The 24,268-nt window shown below is 36.4% G+C and overlaps 1 protein-coding gene across 4 annotated transcripts in view; it reads left to right on the forward strand.

Annotated features, from left to right (window-relative positions):
- Positions 1–24,268, forward strand: part of asic2 (acid-sensing (proton-gated) ion channel 2) — a 464,440-nt gene that overhangs the window by 426,791 nt on the left and 13,381 nt on the right. For all 4 annotated transcript variants that reach the window (XM_028454789.1, XM_028454788.1, XM_028454790.1 and 1 more), the window contains 3 exons: positions 6,307–6,434; positions 18,256–18,406; positions 19,581–19,637. In XM_028454789.1, the coding sequence (XP_028310590.1) occupies positions 6,307–6,434; positions 18,256–18,406; positions 19,581–19,637 (336 nt within the window). The remainder of the gene's footprint in view (positions 1–6,306; positions 6,435–18,255; positions 18,407–19,580; positions 19,638–24,268) is intronic.

Raw genomic sequence — 24,268 nt, forward strand, 5'->3', positions numbered from 1 at the left:
TCAGAGGCTAATGCTAGCTGTTTACACCAATAGTTTTAATCATTAACTATGTGTGAACAAATTATACAAAGCATTCCGAAGATCATATCATGAGCCACAATTTGTGTCATCATAAAAAAAAAGAAATCCATAGTTTAAGGTCAACCAAAGTTTCATAGCGTTTTATTAAAATGTGGTCGGATAGTGACCTCAAAAACATTGAATTATTTCCTAAATGAACTGAACATAGAAAAGTTGAGATGTTGCTTTGCACACAGAGAATAAGTAACACACACAAACTAAAAATATATTCACCCATTCACACACTTTAATTCCCTAAAATTTCTCACTTCCTTTGTAAAGGAAATGGTAATTGCGGCGGGAATAACAAAAACATGGATCTATTTCATTGAAAATTGAAAAAACAGTAATTGAGGAAGTTTTACATAGAAACGTTTAATTAACTGTTAGGAAAGCAGTGGGGAAATTGAAGGCCTTGGGCAGACTTTGCATACAGTTGAATGAACGCACATTAAATTGATCTAATTTTTAATGAGGGTCTTACATGCAAGCGTTATTGCTTTTGAGTGGTTTCACTAAATATGTGTTCATTCACTTGCAACCAGCCGTGAGAACATGGTGTACATGGACTCCATTTTGGTTCACTAGTGCATGAGTACACTCTTAAAAAAAAGTGTCACCAGTGGTAGTAGTGATACCAAAAGATTCTTTAGTAGTAATAGAGAAGTTCTAAGTGTTATGAATACTACTAGTAATGTTCTTATTGATTTTTAAGCTGTTGAATGTTTTCTGTTGCACTTTTTGATCATGTACTTACTTAGGGCGACCATGGCTCAGGTGGTAGTGGGTCGTCTTCTGATCGAGGTTGGGGGTTCGATCCCAGTACCTGACTATGTGTCGAAGTGTCCTTGGGCAAGACACTGAACCCGAAGTTGCTCCCAGTGGTCGACTAGCGCCTTGCATGGCAGTCTTGTCCCACTGGTGTGTGAATGTGAGGGTGATTGGGTGAATGCGCTGATATGTAAAGCGCTTTGGGACTGCTTCAGTGTGGTGATAAAGCTCTATATAAATCAAGTCCATTTACCATGTAAAGCGCATTGAATTCCCTCGTCTATGAAATGTGCAAGGCAAGAAATTTGCCTTGTAACACAAATTTGTCTACTAGTAGAATGTTTTACTAGTAAGGTCTTTGGAAAGCCGTTCAGCTTAAATTAGTGACATAGTCCATTATTAAGCTCTACTTGTACTCAATTTTGGTTTACTAATCCCTCCTACTTCATCTGCATTAACTCTACTTGTACTACTAATGAATCTTTGGCTTTACTTGTACTACTAGTAGACTAAATCATTCTACTTGTACTACGAGTAGACGAGATCAGTCTACTTGTACTACGAGTAGACTAGATCAGTCTACTTGTACTACGAGTAGACTAGATCAGTCTACTTGTACTACGAGTAGACTAGATCAGTCTACTTGTACTAAGAGTAGACTAAGTCAGTTACGAGTAGACTAGATCAGTCTACTTGTACTACGAGTAGACTAGATCAGTCTACTTGTACTACGAGTAGACTAGATCAGTCTACTTGTACTACGAGTAGACTAGATCAGTCTACTTGTACTACGAGTAGACTAGATCAGTCTACTTGTACTACGAGTAGACTAGATCAGTCTACTGTACTACGAGTAGACTAGATCAGTCTACTTGTACTACTATCATAATTGATATTTGATTTTTTTTTTTTTTTTTTGGCATTTTCTGTAAATTATTTTAATGATTCAGGCTTTACAGGGCTAACATACACGAGTTTGGATTTTCTGAGCTATGGGCCTTCATTTTAGTTCCTGCCATGTCTATAACCAAAAATCTGTGATGCATTCAACTGTTATTGAGCATGAATCTGATCAGTGCAATGTGTGCTATATCTACAGATATTAGATTGATGGCTCTATTGTTGTGTGTCCATGTGTGCTCATTTACGTGTCCATCCATGCAGAAAGACTCCATTCTCTCAGTAGCAGAGAATCTCTAGATGACCAGCAGGTCAGTGGGGAAGGAGAAACATGATTAAATGTCCGCGAGTCCACTACTGACACTGAATGATGCAGCATGAGTGAAAAGCATTATCGATTCCCACATAGGGGGATCTTTGTTTGCCTGTCAATGTTATAGCTCTTTCCTCCTTGCCTTATGTGCGTGTGTGTGTGTGCGTGTAAATGAAAGCTTAAAAAGAAGGGATAATGGTCTTTTCATCTGTTAAGTCAGAACCAATCCTTCTTAAATTTGTATTTGATGTTACAGCAAATGGAGCGACACGTCTTCCAGAGTGTGTTATAAATAATGTGCTTTTAACAGCCTGTGGCCTCAAGTGGAAAAAAGCTGCTGAATTTACGACTAAAAGGATGTATTTTTCCTTCTCTCTAAAATGACATATACTGGGCATAAACGTGTACACTTTGAATGTGTAAACACAGCAGTTGATCAAAGCCATTCAAAAGCAGTCAATCTGTATACTGTCATCCCTAAAAGCTAATAATGATAAATAACAAAAAGTTGCTTTTTCGAGTGTGGCCATCATCTAGACCATGGGCAACTTTTATCACAGTGGGGGCCACAAAAATTTGATGATTTGATCCCAGGGCCACATTATTAACATTCATGTCAGCATTTAGAACAATGACCAATTTGAGCAATAACACAGTAAGGAACGTTAGCTGGCTTCAACTAACCAAACATTCCCTGTCAGACAGGAGCTGTCCTACGACAGTCAATCACCTATGATCACAACACACTAATTAAAGCCAAGTGATTACAGCCTCGCTACGTGCGTGTGCACATGAAAGGGGTGGAGATTGCGGCGTCTGACCATTATAAACAAATATAATAAATATAAATCCATGATGACAGTGAAGAGCAACAGTGATAGTGCAGCGCACAGTAGGAGGCGGAGCTTTGATACTCGCTCAGGTCTGATCCACTTCATAACTTGGTACCGACCAGGTTGCTGAAGTTTAAAATGATAAATAATTAAAATCCATAATTCATACCAATGACAACCCTGTTGTTACAGAAAAGGCAGGAATGAGAGCACTCAGGGAGGAAGCTGCTGACACTGTGAATGCGCAACAGCACGAGATTATTTATTATGTTAATCCATTGGATGATAAACGGACATCGCTCTGCAGTTAAACTTTATTACAGCACACACGAGTTTCTATTCAAGTAGACCTCTATCACACACATTGGGATGAGAGCACATTGTGCATGTTCCTGCTGATAATGTCAACCCCAGCGTATTAGTTAATTAATTAATGACTTCAGCCGTCCGCACACACAGGCTATATCAGCTGACTGTAAATCAGTCCTTTAAATATAAATCTATGTCTCTCTTAAAGGATGAATGGATTGCATTCGTATTTAATAATCTTCTTTATAAACTCAGCTGTCATATTTGCACCAACCAGGATCATCTTTCAACGGGCAGGGTGTTTTCTAAGAGATCTGATTGGTCAGGAGGCGGGACTTTAGGCTCGCTAACATCTAAGCCAGAGCAAAACCTGCTGCCGACCATGTAAGCCTATCAGTATTAATTGCCATAGTGATTAAGCTCCAACGACCATTGGAGGACAGCACACACTGGTTAAATCCTGGAAGTTAGTGCAATAAGAGGTCATCTAGATTCGTAGTATACCCCCTTTAGGTCTTTGGTATTGTTTGGTTGTTTTTGTTGTCACTATGTATATTTTTGTTTTGTGTGTTTTTGTTTTCCTTTTGTATATTTCTTTCTGTAATTTTGTATGATGTTTGGAGTCATTTTGTTTACTTGGGGGGGCCGCACAAAATTAGATTGAGAGCCGCATGTGGCCCCCATGCCGCCCGTTGCTCATGCCTGATTTAGACCATTTACCATCTAGGTTAAAGATACTCAAACACAAACATCCTGTTGTTTAAAGAAATAAAGACTGTTAAAGTTACACATGAGGGAACAAAGTTACTGGTCATTAAAGGAACAGGCGTGAGTATTGTAAAGTTGCGCAAACAGTAACTTTTCGCAACATTTAACAACAAACCACATATGAAATCTAAATGTTAAATTGAAATCTAAATGTTAAACATTAAATCAAAATCTAAACGTTAATCTGAAATCTAAATGTTAAATAGTAAATATAAATATAAATGTTACGTTTGAATATAAATGTTAAAACGAAATGCTAAATGTTAAATGTTAAATCTAAATGTTAAATCATAATGTTAAATATAAATCTAACTAAATATTAAATAAAAGCTCAAGGCGCTAACGAACGCTATCCGCAGTGGAGTTATGGTGGTCCATGTTGATGTCACAGGAGGAAGAGTTAGAGGATAAGGAGAGAAATCCAGACTTAGTGTTAGTCTTAGAGAAAATAAAACAATATGAGGAGTTATAACTGGAATTACAGTTGATGTGGACTTGGAGAAGCTGGAAAAAGGGATCGAAAGAGTGAAATGAGTGAAGAAATTGTTTAGAACCGAGGAAGGAAGGAGGGTTGGACGTCAGTTATGATAGAGTTTGAAGGAGTGGAAAGAGAGAAGTAATGGGAAAGAACACATATAGAAAGAAATAATGGGAAAGAACATAGCAGAAGCAGAGCAAACAGTGCAGGAACAGAAAGAGGAGAGTGGAGAACATAACAATGGTAATCAACCAAAGAAAGGATTTCTTCAGCGGAACAACAGGTAATCCTATTCATTGCACATGTAATTAATTGTACAGATTAGGTCAAACAGAAAACAGGATACACTGTTAAACTATTACACTGAGGAAACGTGACAAACAGTGGAGCGCAATTACTTTGTGTGAAAAGAAGGCGGCTAGCCCTCGTTTGCGCCAAAGAGCTTTTATTTTGGTACTTCCGGTGAATTGGCTAAATATTTAGTTTTACCCAGGACATTTTGATTCAACATTTAACATTTTGATTTAATATTTATTATATTTTATATTATATTAAATGTACATTTAATATTTTGATTTAGATTTAACGTTTTGACTTAGATTTAATGTTTAGATTTAACATTTAATGTTTAGATTTAATATTTAATGTTTAGATTTAACATTTAATGTTTAGATTTAATATTTAATGTTTAGATTTAACATTTAAATTTAATGTTTAAAATTTAGATTTAACATGGACATTTCTTTTTACGAGAAAAGAAAATATTGCAAATTCCACAAATATTTTCTGTAAATCTGGTCAAAAGTAACGTAAAAAAAAAAAATCTATTTTTTCAAACGTGCTTTGTTGCTAAATGTTGTGAAAAGTTGCTGTTTATTTTAGCATACGCAACTTTACAATCAGCGCCCCGTACATGAGGACTGACTGATGGTAGCAAAGTCCTACTGCATTTAAAGCTCTAAGGGACATTTTTTTTTTTAACAGATAAAGACATAGTGTACATTTTATAGATCATAAAATGGAAGATCTTTAGTTCTAAAATTATTATTTTGTTTGCCGCCAAAAACTCTGGCAACGTGACTTCTCAACTCAGTTTTCATTAAAAGTTGAGGCATTCAGTTAAAGAGTGTAATCTGGCGAAATGGAATGTCCGGCAGAGTGAGTTGATATCACGGGGAGCACCAGGGAACAGTCTCGAACAATAGTCAAGCCAATCGCTGTAAAGGCAAAGAAACACATCCCACAATGCAACGCACAATTTTTTTTCAATGTCAAAGAATGGAGTGTTTACAGTTGAGATCAAAACAAACATTCAAGCATTAAATAAAACTTTTAAACCTTTTTTATAGAGCAAATTATCTTTGCATTATTGATCTATGAGGCCTTCACTGCATCTTTATTGGATAAAAAATATCGTTGCGAGCATCTATAAGCATATGCATGATAAAAACATTTGTTTTTAACTAGTCTTTAGTTTGATTCTTTATTTGTCAAGAAAAAGCTCTTTGTCAGTTTCCTCTTTGAGAAACACTTGCATCTCCAACACAATGAGATGACGAGCATGTCATTTACTGGATATATTTAGATTTTTGAAGGTTATTTGACTTCCATTAACAATCATTCTCACAAGATACGAGTGACGTTATCTCTGTGTGGTTCTTGGTCACTGTGTTGTGGCCATGCAATGGACTATAATGCTTTTCAAGGTGTAACATTGCATGGAGTAAGCGAGGAAAAGCCTCAGTTTGACTGATGAGATAACTTATTCAATATTCAACATGTGTTCATGAGCAGATGTGGAATTTATTTAATGTTTATAATAATTTTGGCTCTGTTGATTAACGTCACTCTTTGTGTCTGTCTTCTCTTTGTAGAGGATACAGCTTTTGAAGCCGGTGTGCGAGTCCAGATCCACAGCCAGGCTGAGCCTCCCTTTGTACACGAGCTGGGCTTTGGTGTAGCTCCTGGTTTCCAGACGTTTGTGGCCACACAAGAACAGAGGGTGGGTCTCTTTGATACTCATTATTAGCTCTTTTTTTTCTCCTTTCTTTAAGTCATATCTTTAACTTTTTACTAAAAAATTTATTTCTGAAAATTTGAAAAAGGTGATGATGAGTTTTGGGTGCATTCCAGTGTTGTAGCTTTATGTTTGTCTCCGTCTCTTTGGCCTCTTGTGCTTTCATGATGATGGTAGACCTACAATCGATTCCCAGCTAGAGCCTCATTTATAGAACTGTACGTAGGAAAGATAATTTCAAGTGGCGTACACTGAAACGCATGCGCGAAAAACTTTCAGATTTATAAAGGAAGGCGCTCACACGTCTTAGATTAGAGTTGTGTTCTTTTTTTTTTTTTTCAACTATGCCATGCCTGACAAAAAGAAAAAAAAAATGTTAGAAAAAAAACTGAAAATGGCATTTGAGGCTTCCCTGGTGAATCATTGCAGGAGAGTGGAACAAAAAATGTTATTTTTTGAATGGGTAACAATGTATTATATTATATACGGGTTTTATGACTTTTTTTATAACTACTAAACTAAAAAGAGATATTTTAGAACCATCTTTACTTACTTTATGTTTTAGATGCAGTCAGTACACACAGGGTAGTAATAACGGGACACTAACGCTTTTACCCAAACATGTGCTTGTAGGAAAAAGTGAGTTTTAGAGTAGAGGAACATCCACACCTTTTTTTTTTTTTTTTTATTCCCTACTTTGTCTGCACATGCTGTTGAAGGTCAATGCTACAAGAAGTGCAATCTTTTGAAGACAGCATATATATATATATATATATATATATATATATATGTGTGTATGTATTTTTTATTTTTTTTTCCCACAACAGTTTTGTCTGACTTTTTCACATTCCATCCTTGTGTGTTACCGTAGCACGATGTGAGCCAGCCCCCTCTTTGTTTACCCTTTGAGTAGGCTATATGTGTGCCACAAGACACTCTGACAAACACAACTTCATGAAAATATTGTAAATATGTTTGCTCGGGTGGAAATCTCCCGCCGATAGTGTTCTAGGGTTAAGAACACACTTACTGTCTGGATTTCATAATAATATGTAATGTTTTTCTCACAATGACAGTACATATAACTAATTCAATAAATAGTGTATGGCGCACGCATATTCACTCACTCCCTGGGGCGTCTGTATAATTGTTTCCCCCTTCGTTTTTTGCAAATATATCCTTCATATATGATATGTGTAATATTTGATTATTTTACACAAATGAATTTTTTAACATAGAGCAACTTTTTTTTTTTTTTTTAACAGTAATGCAAATAGTTACTTTCCTTGGTAATGAGTTACTTTTAGTATAGAGTAATTTAGTTACTCATGCAGTTACTTTTTGGAACAAGTAGTAACTTCTCTTCTGGTCTTCGGAGAGAGCGGACGAATGAAAAAAGACAACACTGACTACAGATGAGAATAAATCCTACATAAAAAAGGACAAAAAAAATGAAATTGTGTTCAGAACAACCTAAGACTGTTTGTCCAGAGAGACAAGCTTTGATGTAAATTTTCTGTGTTCAAAACAGGGGACGGGATTTAGATAAGCAAACTGCTTCTCTCGTCTCCTTTTTCGGCATGTACAAAAAAAAAAAAAAAAAAGGAATAACAAAACTTCTGTGAATGCAACCATGTCGGAAATAAACTGAATAAATAAAGTAAAAATAAATAAAAACTATAACTAATTACTTTTTTAAAGTAACGTTCCCAACACTGGCAATGAATAACGTAATTGTAACTGAAAAATGTAATTGACCCAAACCCTGGTCAGAGCTGCTGTGGAGGTGTGCACATTATCTGACCAAGTTTGTTTTTTTTTATAAATCCCAAACATTGTTTACGTTTGCTTTCTTTTGTACGTACGGAGCATTTATACATGGTGCCCCTGGTCTCCTGAGAGCTTCACCTTTGGATCTCCTCTCATTCACACTGACACCTCTGTTTCATTTCACACAGCAAATAGCAAAGGCTGCAGGACTCTCAGCAACATGCAGCTGGTGAGCTTTGATGCAGGCAGTCTTTTCTCTGCTGCCAAAGTTGTTTTTCACCACCTTTGCTTTCACTCCTTTTGCTTGGAGCTGCAAAGACTCCATCGATGGTGTTTTGGCAGCGCGCTGTCAAGCTCAATGTCTGTCTTCTAACAGTTGTCATTTTTTCAGTTTTTTTTCCCCCCACCATCCTTCATTTCTTTATTTTATTTGTTTCACTTTGAGGTGTGCTAATAAAAACATATTGTGTTGAAATGGTTGACTAAATTGCAGGTATCTGTCAAGATGAATTAATTGTCACATCAAAAGCCCTTCTGTTTCCCTCAGCATGTGCATAACACATGGAATAGCATTGCATGTCATGTAATCATTGATATGCTGTTGTTATGAAACTATATGTGCATTTCTATTCATCACCTGTAGTTTGGTGTGTGAGGAGAAATCTAAAGGAGCGTAAATATCTGTACGAATAACCGTTGGTCCAATATGGCACAGCTGTTATTGCTATTTGCACATTTTCGAGCTGCCTTTCATTGTTAACCTGCAGAATGTAGGAAACTCTAGGTTCAAATGTATCTTTAAAACAGAACTATGTAACTTTTTCACCTAAATAAATCCTTCTCGTAGTCCCTCTGAGGGTAATTCAAGTGTTTATGGGGTGATCGGAAGGTCTTTCATCCCCCCGTTGTCTCTGGCCAGAAAACCGCACTTGCAACTTTCCTGCCTCCGACTTGGTGGCAGGAAAACAGCATCGTCATAAACAGTGTCATTTTTAGCGCCGTTTTTACGGTATGAATGGTCAACAAAAAATCTGTGACTGCTGCGGCTTCTCAGCTGCAGAAAAGAAGAGTGCTACATCAACTGCTTAAACCTCTTCGTAGCTATTAAAGAAGCCGCAGGGGTTGGGACTGTCACTACTTCCGGTCACAGATTTTTTTGGGTCACAGATTTTGGCACAACAGCAATTTTCTCTCGCTAACGGAGCCTCCATCCTGCACTGCTGATGTTTTCCAGATCTGCTTTATACACAGACATGTTACCACTACAGCTAACATTAGCATGTTTATTAGCCGTAGTATCTGCCTACCAGCTGCAGTTTGAGGAGAAACACTTGATGTTGTCCTGCCTTGCCGTGCAGGGGTACTAGGACCCTTGTTTGCTGTGTTGCGCCGCCATCTTGGGCAAAAGTCAGATACTGCGACTAGTCAAGTGGCGAGACAACACTAAAGTGAACTAGTCGGCTAATCGACTAGTCTGTTCAACCCCTAGTAGGCAGAAGTTTTTCTTTAACTAAATTCAGTCCAAACCTGATCCCAACTCTTTACATCTCAGTGTGTTTTAGCCACACAGTCAGCTCAGCGACACGCTGGAAATAGAGGAAAGATCAATGTAGAGATGGTGAGGCCTTTTGAATAATGAGCCTCTGGGGTTTCTGTTTCTACATATCCGTCAACGTGTTGTGAGATTAACAGCGTGAGAAAAGAATTGTGGCTGCCAGCCTACGATGAAAACACTGTCCCTTTTCCACCAGCCTGCGCAGTGGGACACATTACAAGTTTAGTGCAAAGTAATTAACACAGGAGGACACTTTGTTTCACAAGTCTGTGGAAAATTATCCTACCGTGTTAAACTCCCTGCTGGATTCTGGAATCATTAATTTTGTTTTTGGAAAACTAGAGACTAAAGAAAATGTAAAAATGTGGTTGTTTAATATTTCAGGGAAGGCAATGGTCAATGCCCAAAGTGGAATTACTTCAAAAAATGATTTATTCTGCAGAACTAAAAAAAAATCATAGATGGTTTCCCGTTATACATTAGACAGACTGACAGAAATAATGTGAAATCATGTTGTCATCATTATTGTGACCGGGGTTTGTTTTGTGAAGTATTTTAATGGGAGGTTTTTTGCGAGAGCAGACTGAAATAAACAAACTGTCAAAACTAAAACTCTAATTGAGAAGCTGCTGTGCACACACTGTGAGTTCATCTTTACTCTAAACACAAAAAATAAGTAAATAAGTATAACAGATGGTAGAAACAACTAAATAACCTAAACACAACTCAACTGTGACACAAACAACTGCATGGTAATCATCATAAAAATAAGCTATCATTATTATGTGATTAATGACAGAAACCAGTGCACACGTGTCAGCTACATTGTTAAAAAAAGAATAAAAAAAAATAAAAAAATAAATATATATATATATATATACAGTTTATTTATGACTGTTTCTGTCATTTGTACGCATTTATGACTACAATATTCCATACATTAATGAAAAAAGATACATTTCTCTATTGTGTGTCAATGCATGGATTCACTTTTAATAACAATGTAATATAAAGCTCTCATTTGGAACCAGAAAAAGAAGTAAACAAATATAATAAAAAGGCAGTAACTGAACGTGCATTTTACATCATGGGCCTTTAATGGTGACCAGTCCGAATGATTTTCACCATCCTTTTGTCCTCACAGATGGAAACCATCAATGATGAGCATAAACGAATGCAAAGCTTAATTAGCAATCTGCATACACACACACATACAGGGGGCTCTAAAGTTTAATGCCAGGTCAGAGTAAGATTCATGTGGTGGGTGGAGTGGGGTCGGGGGATGAGGTGTTTGGATCCCCGAGCCCTTTAACTCATTCCAAATGTATTATTGGTACCAAATGACTGTAGAAAAACATGCATTTAACCTAACAACCTTTATTAGTATTAACAAATGTACTGTAAGTAGAGATACAGTAGTTTGGCTGTATAATCAAAAAACAACTGGTAACTGTTAACTAGAATCATAGGCGGAGTTTGAGATTCTTGTCGGGGGGTCAAAAAAAAAAGAAAAAGATTTGCGTTGGCGCATCATTTTTTGTTGTAAATGTATGATAAAATCAGGCCGGCGGCTGCTTTTTACTTTTTACTATTTTTGCTGCAGTACCATACATGAACTGCTGGGCGCAGTGTCGCTTCACCATTTACGTTGTGAAGAAGAATTGCGCAACAGAAGAAGAACCAACCTAAAGTCTCAAAAGCTTGGGACCATTTCACTGAAAACTTCTACTACACACCTGAGGTAGAACTATCATCTGTTTAAACTAAGATTAATATATTAGAATCAAAGCAGCAAAAAACTATTTTATGAAAGAAAAAAATAATAATAACATTTCAACATAGTTTCACTGCAGACAAACTGTTTGACCTTCTCAGGATTTCAGACTTAATGAAATTTGAAGTTTTGAAACCAAGACGATGGTCACATGACTCAAGCACCAGAATATAACTTAACTTAAAAGAACAATCAATGAATTCATATATATTTTATACAGTCACTGTGTTTTATGGCACTTAAAATATTTGTATATTATGTGCATTATATTAAGAACTGTAAGGAAAACTTTTGACCACAAGAAGGTGAAATGCTCCCATTGCCACCTGCAAACTCTGTGTGCGTATGCGTGTGGGGGTGTTCACTAACCTGCAAATCTTTCTATCACGCTACACTGGCTTTCATTTTTATTTCTAGTTGATAGAGATTTCTCTATCTGAGGGCTTTGAGCTGAAACTTTATTTGCTGATCTCAAGGGAAAACGTATCAAAGAGCAAAACCTGATTGATTTATTGTTACACTCTCAACATTAATCAGACAACAGCGTCCTTTGCTGACCAACTTTTAAAGGTAAATTAGAGGACTTTGTCGGTTCAACAGAGACACAGAGCCTTGATTAATGTCCTAAGTGGTGGACTCTAACCAGGTCACCAGTTCTCACTGTATTTAAAATTGAAATTGAGCACCTTAGCTATTTTGAGAAGGTAGAAATAATCAGATTTGATGTGAGCTACAGCTTACTCTAATTAGGTCAGCAAGAAGATTGGCTGAAGTGTGAAGGTGAATTTGAAGGTCAGGGAGATGGTATTCTGATCTCACGCTAACACGATAGTGGGTGTGTTTAATTCATACAGAGTGATTAGACCTTCTCATTAACAGAAGAGTGATTAGTTGCTCGCCTTAGGGACATACTGTGCCGTGAAAAAGTATTTACCCCCTTTCTTATTCTTCTTTTTTTTTGCATATTTATCACACTTGACAGACTCTGGATTAGCAAACCAATTTTAATATCTCACAAACACAACCCAAGTAAATATAAAATGTATTTTCTGATGTTTTTTATTAAGGAAGAAAAAAATCAAAATCCATCAGGCACAAAAATAGTAATTGTCACTCTTTGCAGCAATAACTGAAACCAAGCGTTTGCAATGAGTAATGACACGTCTTTAGCATCGCTGTCAAGGAATTTTGGCCCACTCTTCTTTGCAGAAAGGTTTTAACCCAGCCATATTTGAGAGTTTTTGTCTGTTTACGGTCACATTACAACATCTCCATTGGACAGAATTCTGTACTTTGACCTGGCCACTCCAAAAACTTAATTTAGTTTTATTCGAGCCATCAATCAATCAACCCAAGAGTGCTTGAGCTTTAAGGCACAAACCATGACCAAGGCCAGACGTTTACCTTCAGGATTTTCTGGTAGATGGCACACTTAATTGTTTTATCAATCACAGCAAGTCATTCAGGTCCTCAAGCAGTGAAGCAGCCCAAGATAATGACACTGCCACTACCATGCTTGACTGTTAGAAAGATGTTGTTTTCTCAAATAAATTTTAATTTTAATGCCAGATTTAACGAACCGCACAACTTCCAAAGAGTAAAATTTTTGTCTCGTCTGTTCATGGAATATTTCTTCAAAAGAATTGGGGATTGGTTCTTTGGATGTCGTTCTGGGACCATTTGTGACCTCCTGGATAAGTTGTCATTGCACTCTTAGAGTAATGTTGGTTGATCGACCACTCCTGGGATGGTTCCCCACTTCTCCCAATCTTCTCCATTTGTGGATAGTGTCTCTAAACGTGGTTTGCTGTATTCCCAAAGCCTTGGATCACTTTGTTTCTTATTTGTTCTTAAACTTCTTTGGATCCTGTTTCTTTTTGAGGTCTTGTAGCCTACTTCACTTTGTCTGACAGGTTTAATTTAGGTAATTTCTTGATTCAACATCCATAGGGGTAATCAAGCCTGAGTGTGGCCAGTGGAACTGTAATCAGATTTCCGCAGACAGTTAACTCATGTTTTAACGATGGGGGGCAATTTCTTTTTCACATTGGGTCATATAAGTTTCAATTTTCTTTTTTTTACCTCTTAACAAAAAAAAAAAATCATCATTTAGAAACTGCATTTTATATTGACTTGGCATGGCTTTGTGAGATATTAAAATTGGTTTGATGATTCAAAACATTTAAGTGTGTCTGCTTTTATCGCTTTTAAAGGTCCCATATCATGTTATTTTTCACCAGTAACGCGTTACTTGTAACATCACTTTTGACAGTAACTAGTACTGTAACGCAATATTTTTCTAATGAAATAACGCCGTTACCGTTACAAAATGGTGCATTTGTCCGTTGCTTTGCTAGCTGCAGTGTACTTCCTGTTTACAGTGGTACTACATATTTTTGCGGGACGCCGTGCCAAACACAGTAAAACAGTAGAAGAAGAAGCATTGTCAGCGTGTTTTTGTTTACATCACGTGCGCCAATCATGGCGAGTCAATGCGAGAACAGGACGTGCTTCTCTGAGTGGAAATACGCACATTATTTTTGTCTCCAAAAGATGCATCAGTGAAGCTAAGCTAACGCTGTGGCTGGATTTTAACGGACTGTGACTGGAACAGGTCAGCTAAACTATTGCACGGTATGTTGTTGTAAATATGGAGCCTGTCGCTGCTGCTGAGTGACTGCTAACAGCAGCTCATTAACCTGATATGTTTAGCATTGTGTAGCTGAGAAAAATGCTGTGAATTAGTTTTTCCACATTTATTTTTATAAGCATTTGCAACAGCAGAATGTGCACCTTGAATGTGCACAGCTTACTTTACATTACTGTGTCAAGGCTGAAAAATTACAGTTTTAATTTTGGAGCAGCTGTTTTATGCTTTATATGCACATCATTTATGGTTGTTTTATAGTAGTTGATCAACAGTGGGTTATTATATTATTACAGCACTGATATGAAGCTGTATGGACACAAATGACCCAAAATAAATAATAAATTCTTTAATTCTAAGTAACTCAAAAGTTACTTTTTCCAGTAACGCATTACTTTTTGGTGTAAGTAATCAAAATAGTAACTGAGTTACTTTGTGAATGAAGTAACGAGTAACGGTAACTAGTTACTTTTTTTCAGTACCTAGCACAACACTGTTTTTCACCCATCTACATTTGTTCTAAGAACCCCAAAAACATAGTATTTGAGGTCGCGTCATCAAATTGGAGCGAGGTGTTTGGGCTCACCCTGCAGTAAGAAAGGAGCAAATCACCCTCTAACTAACGATTGAGGGACTCAATGAAAAAAACACTTTGGGCATGTGTATGAAGCCCTAATAGCACTTTTATGATGTTTAAAGCACAGAAAAGTCTATTTAGCGTAACATGGGCCCATTAATGTCCATCAAAAGCAGGATATAGGCACCAGCAGACCCCTGCAACCCTGAAAACAGGAACAAGCCGGACAGAAAATAGATAAATGGATGGATGTTGAGCTGATTTAATAAGGAATCAATTCATTGCAAATGTATAGACAAAAATATTAATTCTTGAAATAATTCTACAATTCCTAATTGACTAATTTAAATGCAAAGATGTGAAGTCCCAACATGTATAAGTCATCCCTTAAAATAATATGAATTTTAATGTATTCAAAAATTGCCATAAACTTAAATCTCAAAGGGAAAAGTCGTTATTTAAAATGATTACGGTAAATTAGCATTATAGCTTGTAAAACAGTTCACATTTGTTAGTTTACAACCTCAATTATTTTGGGATTTTATACAATAGACCCTAGGTTCCCAAAGTGGGGTACAGGTACCTCCGGGGGTGCGCAAATTGTCATAGGGCGTACATGGATAAAAAATAAAAATTTTAAACTAGAATATAAATTAACCAGCAGTCAGGAGCCTCTATGCATTGCCACAAATTACAGCCGATGTAAGACTACCAATAGTGACGGAGAACAATCTCATCAACGAGAGCTACATTACTTTACCGATTTACATTCTTTACAGATTATTATACTTTTTTTTAATTATACATAATTCCTCAACATGATAGGTACAATTCAGAGACAAATTTCACTGTAAGGTTGCATTGTATATGACATTACATCAGTGGTTCCTAACCTTTTTTGGGTCGTGAACTGACCCCATTTTAATATCGTGTGTGTGTGTGTGTGTGTGTGTGTGTGTGTGTGTGTGTGTGTGTGTGTGTGTGTGTGTGTGTGTGTGTGTGTGTGTGTGTGTGTGTGTGTGTGTGTGTGTGTGTGTGTGTGTGTGTGTGTGTGTGTGTGTGTGTGTGTGTGTGTGTGTGTGTGTGTGTGTGTGTGTGTGGAATGTATGTAGAAGTCACCTCATTAATAAATCCAGTGCATAATCTAATCCCACTATAAACAAGGCGTCAGACATCCGTTAGAGAACAGACAGCAGTTAAAAAGGTTACAAGATCCTGGAAGGAATAATAAAACCATTTGCAATTAAAACTGTAGATGTCCTGAAGACATGATACCTACCAGTGGGGACTATTTCATTGGGAGGAATTAAATCTACCCTGAGATGTCCCCAGTTGTTGGATCGTGTCACGAGTAGACTTTGGATGAGGATTTACCCGATGGGATGTTTTGTGTTGCTTCATCCAACATAAATTGGTGTCTGACATACGATGCTGCATCTCCTGGGATGTGCTGGGAAACTGTGGCTGTAAGTGATAAATGTGATTCTTGTGGAGAAACTTACTTGCCTCTGCTGTGAAACAGATGGGACTCTATGTGTCTGGGTTCGTGTCTGCTGTCTGACTTTTTGGAGCTGCAGGAACAAGAGCAGAACATGTGTCACTGTGTGCTGTATTGTAGAGATTTTACTAACAAGCTCTTGGTATCTGTTCCATTGTTACTTTAGCCCGATTTCCTTTGAAGCTTCTCTGCTTTATGTTGGAAAAAGTTTTTTTCAAAGAACAAACATTGGCGTTAGGAGAGTTGCTGTAACTCTTTACCAGAAGTATAAAGAGTACAGATGTATCCTACTCAAGTAGAAGTACTGTTAATCAATTGAAATTGTACTTAAATACAAGTACAAGTAAGTCATACATAAAAGTACACCCACAAAAGCAACTCAATTATAGTAACGTGAGTACTTGTAATCAGTTACTTTTACCTCTGCTCTTTACCTTTTTTTGAATCTGATACATGAGAGTTTGCTAGAGAGCATTTGGATGATCCACAAGAAGATTGGGCGAATGTCATATGGTCAGATGAAACCAAAATAGAACTTTTTGGTAAAAACTCAACTCGTCGTGTTTAGAGAGGAAAGAACACCATACCTACTGTAAAGCATGGGGGTGGTAACATCATGCTTTGAGGCTGTTTCTCTGCAAAGGGACCAGGACGACTGACTCGTGTAAAGGAAAGAATGAATGGGGCCATGTATCGTGTGATTTTTGAGTGAAAACCTCCTTCCATCAGCAAGGGTACACATGGATGGATGGATGATGGATGGTAAACTACACAGAAAGTTGTGACGGACTGTAATTCTCAACATTTTTTTTTCAAAATTATCAACAATAATCTTTAACATTGATGTGGGTCCTGGTCTTGCTACATTACGGCCTGAATTTTCAAATAAGGTCATGTCTATCCTCTCCATGTATTAAAGTTAATTCTCAGATGAAACAAAGGAAATCACTTCCTAAAAAGGCTTTGTACACTTTCACTAGAATCATTCTGAACATAGGAACAGAGCAACGCGTTGCAAAAAAGTTACCAAACACACAGCTTTTGTATTGTTTAGTTTGTTAGATATTGGGTCCTTATTTGGTTTGTCACCTCTTTTTAATTATGTTTCACTTTTAGTCCCTCTATATTCCGTCTTGTTTGATTTGGTGTGTAGTTTGTTTGGTTTACGTTCTCTGCCTCTGTCCCTTATCTCCTGATTACCTTCCATCAACTACTTAAGGTGTGGTTCGACACAGTGTTTGCTGCACTTACCTTTTGATTTAGCATGTTGTTAGAATGCTTTTTGTTCTTCGTAATCTTGGTTTAGGTTCTGGGGCTTTGAGACTTATTAAAATGGACATTATGTGAACCTTACTTCTGCCTGTTGCCTCCCTCTCTGCGTTCATGTCTTCCATACGCCTCACACTTCACCAAGGCTGACAGTATATGTAATTTAGAAAAATGTTATAGACCTACAAAGATTTCATGAAGTCAGTGCACAGGCTTTTACACCGAGCACTGCAGGTGCACTAATTCACTTAATCAGTACTGCATTGAAATGATTGTGTTATATAAGGTAATGGAGATGGTTACATGCCATACACGTTAATTCTTTGTTCTTTTGTTTTTCATTTTTGCTTATTTCTAGTTCAAACCACTTCGTCTCTGCCTTTGAATACAGTCATTACAGAAAGGTCACTTTTCAAACATAACGAACTGATACTTGTACTTCACTAATGCATTTGGTTAATTACTGCTTATTATTTTAAAGTACAGAAAAGGCTTTGCTTATTATAGATAACAAGTTTGTATCTGCATCACTGTAGGATCATATAAACACAAGTTGTTTGTATATCGGTGCTTGAATAATTAATGATAATTATAAAAAAAAAAAAAAAACAGGTTGTGTTCCTTTGATCTTTGTATGTGCACCTGGGTTTCAGTAGGTTATTCTGTTGTTTTCTTTAGACTTGTTGAGAACCCTACTTTTCTGTCCTTGCCTGTAGCTGACCTTCTTGCCGCCTCCCTGGGGAGAATGTGAGTACAAAGCTCTGGATTCAGGCTTTTTCCCAGTCTACAGTGTAACTGCCTGCAGGATCGACTGTGAAACGCGCTACATCGTGGAGAACTGCAACTGTAGGATGGTGCATATGCCTGGTGAGTACTGCCAATATTCCGCCTGCATCAGAACAAGAGAGTGTAACAATGTAAAGAAGTTTTTAGCCAACTTGCTGCTTTGTATTCTGAGATGGGTTTTTAAAAAGGCCAAGGACTGTCGCTCTAGAACAGTGCTTCACAACCTTAATTTCCCCATGTACCCCTTAGCCTTTATTTCTTATTGCAAAAAACCCTTAGCTCATCTTATACATTATTATTATCCCCCTTGGGCACCGTTCATTCGTCCGTGCGTCCGTCTGTCCGAGTTAAAGGGGACAGCTTTTTCAGAAACTGTTTAAGATAGGATAACCAATTTTGGTGTGTGGCTTCAGGGTGTCAATACCTTGATGGAGTTCGAAAGTGAGAAGTGCGCAATTATTTTTTCCAGAGTCGGAAGTCACCATCTTGAAAGCCCATGGCCTACTGGTCTATACTAGCTAAGTTCTTGTATTTTCAGCTTGAAAAAACATATGCTTGTGAGTTTGTTTAAGTGTACTGTGTTTGTGTAAACGGTGCGTTATATAAATCACTGCCGATCGCGGTAAATGTTAGCATATAATTGGGTTTTCCCATAGACGTTATTATGAAGCTAGCAGACTTTTTGTATAGTGGTATTTTAATCCCCCGTCACAAAGCGTGGAAGGGAGATATAGGTTTGAGCTTCGTCTGTGCATCTATCCGTCCATCCTAGTTAAAGTGGACAGCTTTTCTCAGAAACAGGATAAGATAATATAACCAAATTCAATGTGTGGCTTCAGAGTATCAATACCTCGATGGAGTTTGAAAAGGAGAAGCGCGCAATTATTTTTTCCGGAGTTATTGCCCTTGTTTGGTTTTTCTTTGGCGGGGGATGTTGATGACTTCTTGTTAATGTGTGTTTTTCCTGTGTCTCCTTCAACATTAACCCTTAACTTTGGCCTTTTTATTCATTTATGTCTGATGTTTTACTCGTTTTAGAATTCAAACTTCACCAAGAGCTGTGCCACAAGTAATCATTGATAATATAATGTTAAAAAATAAATTGACAAATGTTTGTGTACCTCCTGAGAGGTGTTCAAGTACCCCATTTTTCTTCCATCTAATTTTTGTAACGATTGTCTATGTTATTATTGTTGTTTTTCATTGTATAAAGTTAAATTGCAGCTAATGTGACGTGTGTTGGAACTTATTTTAGGTGACGCCTCTTACTGCACACCTGAGCAGTACAAGGACTGTGCAGAGCCGGCTCTTGGTAAGTCCATACAAATAATTCCACACAAAGAATATTGTGCAAAGACGAAGGATATCCACACACACACAAAATCACACAAGATTTTAGACTTTAAATAATGCGATTAGTATTTATGTATTTTTTCAGTTAAGATTTTTAATCTTTGAGTGATACACAATTTTTTTTGACAAAACATATACATTTAACATGACAATATCTAAATAAATAGATAGTTTATTACCTATGAGAGACATTTTAGTTTTGTTTATACATAATTAGTCTGTCTGCCAGTCATTATGTTAGCAAAATAACTTAAAAAGTTATGAACGGATTTGGATGAAATTTTCAGGAAAATTGATAAGTGGGACAAGGAACAGGTGATTACATTTTGGTGATGTTCTGGTAATACCTGAGTTTACCATGTTTCCGTGACCGGAGCGTGTTAGCTGAGCTTGAGCTGCTTGGTGAAGGTCTGCGCTCTCCAAGTGCATTTCTAATTGGTTATATATATATATATTATTGTACTAATCTGAATGAAAAACAATGTTTGTCATAAGTTTTATCTTAAAAATGTGATATACTTTGTGTCATGGATATATATGTTGTTGTAAGATGATAAATGTGGAAAACGTAAAAAATTGAGGGCACGTTACACAAAAAAGCTCTCCCCATTGATTCAAAGCAATAAAACTGCAATGACCAACATCTACAGGGCAATACTATGCAAATTACAAATACTTCAAACCAGTTAGAGACACAATCAAATACCTTAAGAACAACTTTGATGTGATTTTATGAGATTGAGAAGCACATTACAGTAATCAAATTGTAAAACGCAAAAATAAGATAAAAATTAAATGTATAATTTTAGCTTTTACAGCTAATGCCTGTGTTAAACTACAACTTTTTTTAAGGACATCTCTTTATGTTCGATACAAGCATCAGGTATGGGCAAACTTAGGTTGGCATGTACAAAAGCTGTCACCATTACATCCTTTTTCATGTATTTTATAAAGTATTTAAAGCCTAATTAAATTCAAGCACATTAAGCTACTTGTGTTATTTGTAGGGATGTAATGATTCACTCAACTCCCGATGCGATTCGATTCACAATACTGGGTTCACAATACGATTCTCTCACGATTTATTTTACAAAATGGGACTGTAAAAAAATGATGACGGAAAAAATATTCCTTTATTTTTTGGGGGAAAAAAACTGTAAAAAAACTATACTGTTTTCCTTTTATTTTTCATTGTCCAAAGAATCCCTTGATAAACTATTCAAAACAATGCAATTTAACTAAAAATAAATCTTGAATGAAATAAATAAAGGAATAATACAAATGAAGAAGAAGCCTATTGATTTAAATTCTGGTTCTATAGTAAACAATGCAAAACTGCATAATAGTTCCTTTTTTTTTTTTTTAAAGTGCAACTGAAAATGTACTTTGTGCCTCAACAATTGGACTTAAAAAAAAAAAACAAAAAAAAAACTGTGTATTCAATGTATTTAGGTCAGATATTTGTTTGGACCAGCAGAGGGCGCTGGTAACCCAGTGGTCGGTTGGCATGCACATATCTTGCAGTGAAGAAGAGATGCTATGCTAGCAGGCAGAGTTAATAGAAAACATGACTTTTACAGATATTCACTTAATATTACAGATATTCTTTCGGTGCTAAAGGGGTGAGGAATCATTTATGAACATGTTTAAGAGTAGAAGCCGGCCAGAAAGGAAGTATTAGCAGATTCCGCCCACCGCCAACACTGCTGTTTAAAAAAAGTACTGCGATTCAATTTTCACAGTATCGATGTGAATAGTGATACCTATGAATCGATTTTTAACTGCCTTACGATTAATCGTTACATCTCTAGTAATTTGTATTGTTAGATCGGCTGAATTATTTTATTTTTTTTGAGGGATCGGAGCAACACAGAAACAGAGCTGTGGTTACAGCTTTACACAGAGATAAATGCTCACAGTAAAGAAATATTCTTAAGTTTAAAGAAGGCAAAATCAGCACTGTTTCCAATTAAATTGCAAATTTCTATAATATGTTGTGGTAAAAAAAAAAAATGCCTTTGGAAATTAATTGGTAAAATCAACATCTGTCAAATCCCAAAGCCTTTTATGTCTTGGCTTTTAAATGTCATTTATGTTGTTCACACAAACTCATTCCATCTGCTCGTAATCCGGCTCCTCGATCAAATTTTACAACCAAATGTGGCGAGTCAAAAAGTTTATCCACCCCTGCACTGGATGGAAAATTAACAAATGAAAGCATTAAAACTATGTTGTTATAATGTTTATTTTTTATTTAAAAATGATATTCATACTAAATATTACCAGCAGCTCACAAAACTACAACAGAAACACACAAAATAAGAGAGAAATATACAGAATAAGAAAAGGAACAGACAAACAATAACAAAATACACAAAATGACACCAAAAACACATGCGCTAAGAGACAAAAATACTTCCTATTACCAGCAACACACAAAACGACAACAAAGACACACTACGTGAGCGAAAAATACACAAGATCACAGCAAAATACACAAAAATAACAGAGAAACATACAAAACGACATAAGAAACGACCAAAACACACAAAAAACACACACTGAGAGAGAATTATTTATATAACACCAACAACACACAAAAACAAACCCAGTCTCACTCCTAACTCGTCACATATCGACGTGGCGGAACGTGGCACCAAGGGTACCCCTTCACTATGGGTCCGTAACCTTTTTTTCGCCGTAACTTTTCAAAATAAGACTTCTAAACCTAAACTGTGCCTGCCTTTGACTCCCTACTCAGGGGCCCTGATTCCCCCCAGGGGGTCTCATCGAGAAAACACATTCCTTTACCTAACCCTAACCATAAGTTATGGGTAAATTTCTCACTAAAAATGTTATAAAAACATTTGTTTCCACGGGCCGACCCTTAAGCAATTTCCCCTTTGGATCAATAAAGGAATTCTGATTCTGATTCTGATTAGCGTCACATAGTGTAGGTGGCGAGTTGCGAGTGAGAATGTGTTGACAAAAACACACAAAATAAGACAAAAGTATACTGAAAAATAAAAGAACAAACAAACAACGACAAAATACACAAAACGATGATAGAAATTATCTAGATTAGAACAGAAGGGAGATTAAATGATAACAAATATAGAAATAAATCCATTCAGGAGAGACTAATTACTTTTTCATTATACTTATTTACAAAATGTGATAATTAAAAATGTGAGTTATCACTCATTCATTCCATCATTATGTTTTATAGTTTTTTCTCCCATAGAATTCTGAGTAAAATGTAGTCGGACAAGGAGAAAGAGAAAGGTTTACTGATCTATTAGATTTGGCTGCTAATTAAATTGGCGTATTGTTGTTTGTATGACATAAAAATGAATAAATTCATGTTTTGAGTGAGCTCTGTCCTTTGCTTTAGGCTTTCATTACTTACTCAGAAGTTCCCAAGTCACTCAAACTTGTTTGAACGCGCTGGTGTTCTGCTTGTTTCATAAAGGCCTCATCATGTCTGTGAGCATCATCAGTACAGACAGGCACTGCAGGCTGAGAGGGGGCTTAATGCTTGGTTTCACAAAGATAATGCATCCTATTTCATAGTTTACTGTTTAGAATTATACAACCATGTAAAAGGTTTTGGCAGCCTGAGCTCCCACCTGAACAGTAGGATGATGAATTAGAAGTGCTTTAACATTTATAGATTTGTGTATGTCATCCTCTCCCCCTCCTGCAAAGTTTTCAATCACAGAAAGTATTCTTTTTTTCAATAGTTTTGCATTGCAGGTGCTCAACACACAAGGTTGTACCCATTTCACGGCTGCACATGCCTGTAAATTTATAAACATCATAATGATAATGTCCTATAATAATAAAAGCTGTATTAACATCTTGGCTCAATTTTTTGAGTTTGTTATACTTGAACGTTTCATTTATCAGCCATAACCATAAAACCACTGACAGACGAAGGTTGTTGGACTTAAATCTCTTTAACATAAGTGGAAGTGGAATGTTTTGCCGCAGGAAAATTTGTTTAAAGTGCAAATTACAGCAAAAAACATTGATTATTCTGTAGTAAGCACAGTAGTTATTTATTAATGTCACAAATTCAACAAAACTCCCAAAAACGCGTTTAAAAGTTTTTTGTTGTTGTTTTGTGTATATTTGTTATATTTTCTTTAAAAAAAAAACCTGTTCTTTTGTGCTCTCTGTTATCATAGTCATTATGTGCATTTTTGTTGTTGATTTATATTTGTTGTCATTTTATCTTCTGAACTTATTTTTGTTTTTCATTTTGTTTTTGTCTATATTAAAATAAGTAAATGTCTAAAACTAAATGTGTGTATTTTTTGTTGTCCTTTAGTGCAACGTTTCATAATTTGGTATGCAGAATCAAAATTTTGGATCCATAATAGAACTTTAGTGATCAACAAAATAAAATGCCTACATGCTTAAAAGCATACAGAGAAATAATGAATGACCTTTAAAAGGCTGGAACAGTCTCTAGCTCCAATATCTTGTTCCCTTGCCGCAGCAGATCTGCTACAATCTGGCAATTTATTTCCTAAAAGTGGAAACAAAAGACGAGAGAAACTTGTAGGCAGTCGGTGCCAAACACAC

Source organism: Gouania willdenowi, chromosome 8 (assembly GCF_900634775.1).
Source record: "Gouania willdenowi chromosome 8, fGouWil2.1, whole genome shotgun sequence".
Taxonomy (NCBI): domain Eukaryota; kingdom Metazoa; phylum Chordata; class Actinopteri; order Blenniiformes; family Gobiesocidae; genus Gouania; species Gouania willdenowi.